We start from the raw sequence: 10,122 nt of genomic DNA on the forward strand, positions 1-10,122 counted from the left end.
AAAGCGGTTACCATAACAGCCAAATGCAGAACACAAAGCTAAACAACAGCACACCACCAGGAGATTAGAGTTCCTGTACACACACTCACAGCTTACTTCAAACCCTCCACACTACACACACACAGACAGACACTGTTTCCTTCAACCCCTCGCCGCCACTACCACCACACACACACACACAAAATGCATCGTCTGGTAGGCCAGATCACATGACTGAATCCCCTCATGTCGGAGAGGAGGTCAAATGACTCTCCGTGTGTGTGTGTGTGTGTGTGTGTGTGTTTAGGGGGACGGGGGAAATGGCACGGTTGCTGAGTCTGCCGGCGACTAGGAGCTAAAGAATGTGAGTGACTCAGCTGCGGCCACAGCAGCAGCACACCTGAGGGGCCCAGGCCCGACAGAGCTCCATAAAAATAGCCCTGCTCTCAGGCACAGCGGTGGCCCAGTCAACAGCACAGCACAGCACAGCACAGGGGCGCTCTCTCTCCTGACCACAAGCTCCCCATCTAGGCTCTGGGTCAACCTCCCTCACCTTAAAACAACGCAAGTCAAACTCCAGGAAGTTGAGAGACAAAGCCAAAGCCAGACAAAAACAAAAGTAGAAGAAGCAAATAAAAAAAGAGCCGGGAGATCCTGCACTTGGCTTGCAACAGGCTGCCTTATCAACATGTCGGTTGAGAAATCATTTTACAGGCCCAGTTCTAAATGTGTGTGTGGGGGTGTGTTTGCGTGTGTGTGTCTTGGAGTGAAAGCCATAGCAAGAACATTGAACACAGAGAGGAGGGAGTGGCAGCAGCCCAACCAAGACTGGGCGCAGCAACATGGCGCCTTTCAGGTAGGGTGTACGTGTGTGTGTGTGTGTGTGTGTGTTCACAGTGCCAAAGGGCACTCGCCGTGTGAGGACACATGACACAAAGGATCATTTCTGATGGGGGAGGAGACTCAAGAGCCACATGCACATAAGAGACTTCTGCAAAACTACAGAGATGGAAGTGAAGAGCCACAAAACAGACGGGCATATTTCTTTCTGATTTCCCATTTTCAAGAGTTTTCTGCATTTATTTTAGGTTTCTATAAAGTTTTTATATTACTGGCACTTTATTAGGTGTTTTAACTCTGCTATGTCTTAGGGCACATGAAGATTGCAACTAAATTTGTTGTACTCCATGCAATGACAATAAATATATTATGACACTGACAGGTCATAATATATTTATTATGGCCTGATATCAGGTCACAGGACAAGTCCCTTCACATGATAAGGCCCAATACAAAAGATATAATAGAAAGAAGATACGTTATTTGAGTACAGTCAAGGTCCACATAGTGTACACCAGATCTATTTTGAGACACTGTATAGAGTAAGTGGCAGGGAAATCTTGTTCAGAACTCTAAAAATATCCTCTGATATGTTAGTGTGTGTGGGTTATTCGCTGATTCATGTTCCTCGTAAACTGAGAAAAGTGGCCACCAACATCTTCTCACGACGGGAGAGCTTTGAGTTGTTGTCTGGAACAGAGTCAAGATCAACAACAGGAGGAGGCCGAAACAGACTGTTCTCAAAAACAAATGAACTGAGGCTAACTTTGTGAGCTTGACACATGCCATAAAACGCTGTGCGTTGTTTAGTTATTTCCCGACCCCATTGGGGGCTACCATCATCATAAATAAAACAACATAACATCCCTCTATGACCAAAGCAACAGGCCTTCGCTAAACTGATTTACCGTGTCATCTGCCAATGTTTACAATGTCTACTGAGAACTCAAGGGAGCACAGGGCTATGCTGTGTGACTAGACAATGAGCAGATGTGACTCAGTGTTCCCCATACATTGACTTATCTGTGGCGGCCCACCACAATATCAACATTGACCACCACACAATGATTTTCCATGTTGTACTAAATTGTGCGTAAATCTAGTTAGCATCATAACCATGCTGCGCTAATTTGTTAATAACTGTGGCATTCAAGTTAATTCTGCAAACCTACCACCACAAATAAAATTTAATTCTGTGGGAAACACTGTGACTACTCCACAAAAGAATGAGTGAACACATACTGACTGTATGTGACATGTGACACACAATGAAGCCGGAGGGGAAACAGTGATCAAGCAATCAATTAATCCATCAAGTGATCAATCACTCTCACTCTCTAATCAGTATGTTCTATGGACATCTCAACAGCTGTTTGTTTCCAGGCGGTAGGCTACATTAATCATTAAGGCCTTACTCCAAACTCCTAATGTGGCCTCACTGATGTATGAAGCATACTTCACTGTGGCTTGAGTGTTAGTTCAAATCTGGAACTACCTGATGTAACAATAGCAAGCGGGTACAGCAACTGTGCAATGTGCAGTGAGTAAATCTCCCAGCCGACAACTTCAGAGACACACACTAGGTAGAGACAGACACTAGGCCTTGCTAGCACCCATGCGTTTGAGCATCCTCACTACACGCCCACCTTGAGCATCCTCACTACACGCCCAGTCTATCCAAGCAGCAGCAGGTTTGTGGGTTCAAGCCCAGGCTAAACAAGGCAGTCAACACAGCACAGGTTGCATGACGTGCAGTTGGGCCTTGAGACTGTCTGCATGGGGTTCAGTTGGGTGCGTCTGCTTGTGTTACAATTATGTGATTGTTCCTACTTGATAATAATAATAATAATAATAATAATAATAATAATAATAATAATAAGTATTATTTATATAGCACCTTTCTCAGACTCAAGGTCACTTTACAAATGTGAGTTCGATTTGTTTGTACTGGGTGGGGTTGAAAATATATGTTACATGTTACATATTGTATGTGCCGTCATGTGTTGCATGTTATGTGTGTTATATGTGGTGCTGTGCCCACATTCTTAGCTGTGGAGCATGGAGTGATGTGTGCTTATTGATTATCCCCCTGGGGAATCTATCTACGTCTGTAGACCAGGGCTGTACCGTGCCTACTGTGTATGCTACAAAAAAAATGAGTTACCAGCTTAGCACCGGTGACAAATGTTTTCTAGAGTGTAGAAGTTTGTAACTACATACCGATGCTAGAGATTTTATGGATTGTGCTACAAAACTATCAACCTCTGTAGCACCAGTGCTATGAACATAAAAAAAAGATATAATGTACAGCTCTGCTGTAGACCACAACTATCACCACTCCCCACCACTCAGCATTCCCCCTGAACCCAGATGGTAGCAACACTCTGTTGCAACACTCATAACATGACTACGACTAGACTATAGTCTACGTGTGGAGTGGACATATAATCCCATAACCAAAAAAACATGACACAACAGTAGGCAATAAAAACAAAACAAAGCTAATGTAACCTGGATCAGGGCAGTGTCAGGAGTGTTGTGCACACATAAAAACCTCATTTATGCTCAACAACAGACAAGTGAGCTGTGAGTTGTCCAGCAGCCCAAGGCTTGTGAAAATAACAATTTCATCTTTTAGGGGTGGAGTTAAGATGTTGCTTAAAGAGCTGACTTGCAAATACAACATGAATTTGTGCATACTGTGTGAATGAGTGAGTGAGTGAGTGAGTGAGTATGTAATGTATGTGTGTGTGTGTGTAACAGAGGTTGTAATTCGTCCGCCGCTCACGGCCCTCGAACCCGCCACCTCGACACACACCGGCATGGGAGTCGAACGCTCTAACCACTGAGCTAAAAGCCCAGGCTTCCAACTCAGCAGTTAGAAGCGTTCTTAAGGTTAGGGGTGTGAGGATTTACATGGGCAACTAGCACACTAGCTCAGTTCGCCTCCGTTCCATGTGCACGCATGAGAGTGTGTGAGTGAGAGAGAGAGAAAGTGTGTGTGTGTGTGTGTGTAGGGGAGTTGCTGAAAGAGAGAGCTCATAACAAGAGGTGACCTTGAAGTCCCAGGGAGAGGTGAAGTGCAGAAAAACAGAGTTCTTTGCTCTGAGATGTCCAACAACAGCACCCTGTCCCACTACCCTACCACCCTGTCCACCGTGCAAAGTCCAACACATACAAGAAAATATTTTTCAGTAGAATAAGTAGAACACTCTGTAGCACACTATTCTTGGTCTCTTAGTGGCTGTGGACCCTTCCCTTGAACACATATCATTATGTTATGAAGCACTAATGTAAAGTTGCCCCAGTGTATGTCAATGTCACACCCCTGCTCACCAAGACGGTGGAGGAGGCTAAGCTATGACAAAATCTGGTCCAAACCGGATACACATTTGTGTACAGATATCCGTGTCCAGTGACCTATAACATGCATGTCAGTGGTGAACTAACATATCGTAGCTCGGAATGTAAAATTGCCCCATGTCTTACCCCTACACACTAGACAGAAACAGAGGGCTCTGCTCTAAACCATACATTGACTTATTTGTGGCGGCCCACCACAATATCAACATTGACCACCACACAATGATTTTCCAGGTTGTACTAAATTGTCCTTAAATCTGGTTAGCATCATAACCACGCTGTGCACGCTGTGCTGTGTTAAAAACTGTTGTATTCAAGTTAATTCTGCAAACCAACCACCACAAATGGAATTCAATTCTGTGGGAAACACTGCATGCAGATTTCCATAGGCCACAACTGTGTTCAATATATTAAACTATCCTCTAGGCAGCAAGGCAGCAAACAATCAATACATCAGTAAATTAGGTGTGAACTAAGCTATTACACAACTATTTTTGATAATCGGCTATTCTTTGAAATCCAACTGTTAAAATGTCAATAATCCAGGCTTCTTTACTCCTCTATGACAGAAAACTGAGTATCTTTGGGGTGTGGACAAACCCCATTTACAGGACACCATCTTGGGCTTTGGGGATTGGTGTTGTAGTCACTGTTCACTTAACTTTCCATATAGTAAGCCTCCAGTAAGTATTGCTAACATTCACTGACAATATTGCTGATGCTCAACACATGATCAACCTTCCTGAACACAGGAATAGTATTTTGAAAATGTGTCAAATGTGTTTTGGTGTTAATTAATTAAACTGACATATGGTTAGGGTTGCAAAATTCCGGGAAATTTCAAAGTTGGAAACTTTCCATGGGAATTAACGGGAATATATGGGAATTAACAGGAATAAACTGGAATTAATGGGAATAAACTGGGAATTTTTAATATGGCAAGTTAGTTTATAACAGGGAACTTAAATGTAGTGGACAAAACCCCATCTTGCAGCATAATATTAGTTAAAACAATGCGATTTAATGCAATTTCAGTCAAATTTCTACCCTGCACATAATCAAATCACATGCACACAGCAATCGGCATAGGCTGCTATACATAAAGGAAATCTATGGTGCATTCATATGCATGTATGGGGAAATTTTTTTCCAACCAATCAGATTTTGTTGTTGAGTGGTGTAGTGTAGTGTAGTGTAGTGTAGTGTAGTGTAGTGTATCTTGGGCAGTTCAGTGTTGCTGGTTTAGCACACTATTAAACCATAGGCAGAGAATGGGATTCCCGCTAGCATGCTAGCTAGCTTTTTATGCTAAGCTAAGCAAAAATCCGAACATACAAATCATATTGCTTATTACGAAACAAAATGTTAATGTTTGTATATGAAACAGTTTGTATGAATTACCTAAAATTCCATGTTAATTCCCGTAAATTCCAATTAATTCCCATAATTTGCTTTAATTCCATGAAAGTTTCCAATTTGGAATATTTCCAAAATTCCCCAGCTTAACTTCCCATAATAAGTTTCCGGAAATTTACCGGAAAGTTTCCGCCCCTTTGCAACCCTACATATGGTCCACCACCATTGGTTATGTGTTTGTGTGGAAACTCAAATTTTAAACGGCAAAAAATTGGCACACAAAAAAGCCTACTGTTGATTACTGTTAAAGACTGCATTCGGCACATTCGGTACATCTGTATTGAACCTAATGTCCTGTACCTAACAAACCTGTATAAATATGTGAACCTTTACACCCCTACTAGGTTATGAAGCTCTGAATGCACAGTGCATGTCACACCTAAGGCAATGTCACACCCCAACAAATTTTGAGATTGGCACACAGGGCCAGACCTGGCTTGTTCTGTCTCAACTGTGGTGTGGATTTTTGCAGGCCAGTGTATATAAGTATATATACTCTTTTGATCCCGTGAGGGAAATTTGGTCTCTGCATTTATCCCAATCCGTGAATTAGTGAAACACACTCAGCACACAGTGAAGTGAAGCACACACTAATCCCGGCGCAGCGAGCTGCCTGCAACAACAGCGGCACTTTTTAAGTGAGGGGATAGGTCAGGCCACGGCTGCCCCTCAATATGTCTGTATCTTAAAAGGAGGAGGGTTGTGGTGCGGCCTACACACTGTTTTTAGATCCCTGACAGTGATCTGCTCAGGATTGCCAGACGGGGAAATCAGTACGATAGCCTTGAGTTTGTAAACTTTGTGTAGCTTGCGGCCAAACAGCAGTGGCGAGACTAAATCCTGCAGAAAAGATCTTTTATCCACAGCCAACTATCGGAAAAGGGGCAGAATAATGTCAGACAAGAGTGTTTATTTTTGTGGGTGGGGGTGGTAATTGTCAGCTATTATCAGTTCCCCTCAGAGTAAAGGGATTTGACTGAACTGAGATCAGATCAAGGCCCACTGAAGGTCCCCTACTCAGAGTTTGCGCTCATAGTAGTAAAAGTCTGTGAAGAAAGAAGGCACATTTGGAGAGAATCGCTGCATGGCCTGAGACCATCTTGGTCTCAGCATTAGGCTAGGCCTACTACTTCCATTTGGATCATTCCACGTCAGTTCAACCAGGGCCCACGCACTTAGGTCTCAAAAAATTCTGAAAAAATTACCAGGTGTACCTAAGTTACCCAGGAGACACACTGCAAAATTACTCTTATGTAAGATCAATACTTTCCAAGATACAGCCAGTTTTACAGGGGGAGGGGGGTGTCGATTTTGTTCGGCCTCTTTTTTTTGTCAAAGTTCACAAGCCCACAGCGCAAGAACTAAACCATGTAGGAGGCTCAAATTTTGCATGCTGGTACATAAATAGGAATAGTATGTAGCAAAATAGTCACGTTTGGTCTGGATAATCCTGCATGGTCATAGCTGTCCCTCAAAGTTGATACAAATGTTATTGGAGTTTTTGGCTGGGCTCTGTTTAAGCCTTCAGAAGACATATTTGTACTCAACATAGGCTCTTGATTTATTTTCCTTACTGAGATAAGTAGAAACACTCTCACAAAAAGCAATGAACAGAAAACAAATCCCTTCAGGGTCTGAACAGCAGACCTCACAAGTCTGAAAAATCATTTTGGTTATCATTTTCAGAGCACCCAAACACCTTGTGGGAATATACAAAAGATTTTTAAATAGGTTTTTCTTTATTCTCCATGATCCCTTCTTTTTGAAAACACCAATTTGACTTGTCTTATGCAAATATTTCTTTTTTATTTTCCACCCTGAACATGGGCAAAATGCCCCATTGACATTAATATGTTTTATATAGAGTCACCACACTGCCACCTGTGGTTGTATAGAGTAACCTGTGGTAGCTCTATACAAAACATATTGATGTCAATGGTGCATTTTGCCCATATTCAGGGTGGAAAGTGAAAAAGACAGATTTGCATAAGACAAGTCAAATTGGTGTTTTTAAAAAGAAAAGATCATGGAGAGTAAAGAAAAAAAATATTTAAAAAATCTTTGTATATTCCCACAAGGTGTTTGGGTGCTCTGAAAATGAGTTTGAAAATGAAAATTTTTTAGACTTGTAAAGTCTGCTGTTCAGACCCTGAAGGAATTTATTTTCTGTTCATTGTTTTTTGTGAGAGTGTTTCTACTTATCTCAGTAAGGAAAATAAATCAAGAGCCTATGTTGAGTACAAATATGTCTTCTGAAGGCTTAAACAGAGCCCAGCCAAAACTCCAATAAAATTTGTATCAACTTTGAGGGACAGCTATGACCATGCAGGATTATGCAGACCAAACGACGATTTTGCTACATACTATTCCTATTTATGTACCAGCATGCAAAATTTGAGCCTCCTACATGGTTTAGTTCTTGGCGCTTGTGGGCTTGTGAACTTTGACAAAAAAAAAAAAAAAGAGGCCTAACAAAATCGACACCCCCCCCCTGTAAAATTGGCTGTATCTTGGAAAGTATTGATCTTACATAAGAGTAATTTTACAGTGTGTCTCCTGGGTAACATAGGTACACCTGGTAATTTTTTCAGAATTTTTTGAGACGTAAGTGCGTAGGCCCTGGTTGAATTGACGTGGAATGACCCAGTTCAGTACTTAGTTAAGTTTGAGAATAATTGTTTCTCCACTCACTTCTCTGCCTACAATGGTCTAGACCTGTCTACATAATATTATGAAGCCTCAGTAACTACACTTAGCTAATTGTCTTGGTAGAGCCAAAGCTACTATCCATTAATCGAGATTCTAGGATATAGGCCTCGACTGATTAAGCACATTGCCATTTGTATTAAGAGGACACTAAGTGGGTCTTGCTTGACCCACAGCTGACTCTAAAGAAAACACATGCTGACCTTTTTTGAACTCTTCCAACATGGAATCCAACTTGGTATCGTGGAACACGAAGTGGACCGGATGGTTGTAGAACTTGGTGATGGTTTTGAGGGTTGTGCAGTCATCGGGGTCCACGAAGGCCAAGTCCTTGACGAAGAGGATGTCCACGATATTAGAACGTTCGTCGTCGAACACTGGGATGCGCGTGTAGCCACTCTCCATGATCTCTGACATGGTGTTGAAGTCAAGCACAGCATCACTGCTGATCATGAAGCAGTTATTTACAGGGGTCATCACATCTTCCACGGTCTTAGTCCGAAGCTCCAAAGCACCCTGGATCATGTTAAGCTCCTCTTTCACGAGGTCGTTGTATGGCTCTGTCACTTTCAGCATCTCCACCAACTTCTCCCGATTGTAGACTGTGCCAATCTCCTGACCTAGCACACAGTCCAGTAATTTGCTGATGGGAAACGAAAGCGGGAATGTGAGTAACATGAATAATTTGGTGACCATGATGGTATTGGCGCCGACAGCCAGACCGTGACGAGAGCACAGTGCCTGGGGCACAATCTCGCCGAACACCACGATACCACTCGTGGAGGCAATCACAGCACCAAAACCTGACCCTATGAGGTCATCAAGCAGGATGGTTAGCGTGGTGTTGACTAACACATTTCCGAGAAGAAGTGAGCATAATAAGTAGTTTCCTTTCCTTCGTATGGGCTCTATTTTACGCGCATATTTCCTCTCTTTGTCGGTACCACAACTTTGAACGATTCTGAGTTCCATTGGATCCAAAGCCATAAGCCCAAGATTCAGCCCACTGAACATGCCAGACAGAACCAAGAGGAAGCATATGAGTATAATCTGAAACCACAAGGGAAGTAAACTCGCTTTCTCCTCGACCACCTGTAACCAACCGTCAGGCTTTCCCAACAGGTACCACTTACCATCTTGTTCTTGTCTGACACACAAACCATATTCCTTGTGTGGCTCGTTTTTCCGAAGCTGTTTAATTTTTAGGCTCAGTACCGCGGCTGTACCCTTGACATTTGCGGTCATGTTAGTCCAAATGACAATATCTTTGGTAAAATGTGCACAAGTCCTGTTAAAGTCACCATTGTCATCATCGTCGTCGCCGTGTTCCGTAAACTTAATATCTGCCCAGGTGTCATTATTGATCTGTAGTCCGTAGAGTCTGAGAAGGATGTGAGAGTCCTCGACTACCTGGATGATCCCCTGGTCTGTGACCGTCGCCTCCTTGTCGCTGTGTAGCAGCCGCATGCCAAAGATTCGTCTCTCATTGACCTCGGCAACCGCTGTCCCCGAACATTCACCAAATCCAGTCCATAAGAAAACTATAACAGTGAGAATATACCCCTGCCCACTCCATTCTGTCGCCATGTTTGTTTCACTCTCCGTGAAATGAGACTTGACGTCACCTAACCATTTCACATGGCCCGCCCGTCATTAACATAATACCACCGCGACTCCTATCTGCATTCGAGACGTCAGAAATAGATCGAGCCCACCACGCTGGTTAATTTTAAGGTGGACTGAAAGCTTTTAAGGTGGACGGATGTTGTTGTTCTGTTTTTGACGCATTAGGGCCGTTTTCAGGTGCTTCACACACAC

At 42.9% G+C, this 10,122-nt stretch overlaps 1 protein-coding gene across 5 annotated transcripts in view; it reads right to left on the minus strand.

Moving 5' to 3' along the window:
• LOC125294467 (metal transporter CNNM4) overlaps positions 1 to 9,946 on the minus strand; it is a 36,745-nt gene extending 26,799 nt beyond the window's left edge. For all 5 annotated transcript variants that reach the window (XM_048243239.1, XM_048243244.1, XM_048243242.1 and 2 more), the window contains exon 1: positions 8,508 to 9,946. In XM_048243239.1, coding sequence (XP_048099196.1) covers positions 8,508 to 9,891 — 1,384 coding nt within the window. In that variant the 5' untranslated portion in view covers positions 9,892 to 9,946. The remainder of the gene's footprint in view (positions 1 to 8,507) is intronic.
• Positions 9,947 to 10,122: the final 176 nt, after the last annotated feature.

This window comes from Alosa alosa, chromosome 5, assembly GCF_017589495.1.
Source record: "Alosa alosa isolate M-15738 ecotype Scorff River chromosome 5, AALO_Geno_1.1, whole genome shotgun sequence".
Taxonomy (NCBI): domain Eukaryota; kingdom Metazoa; phylum Chordata; class Actinopteri; order Clupeiformes; family Clupeidae; genus Alosa; species Alosa alosa.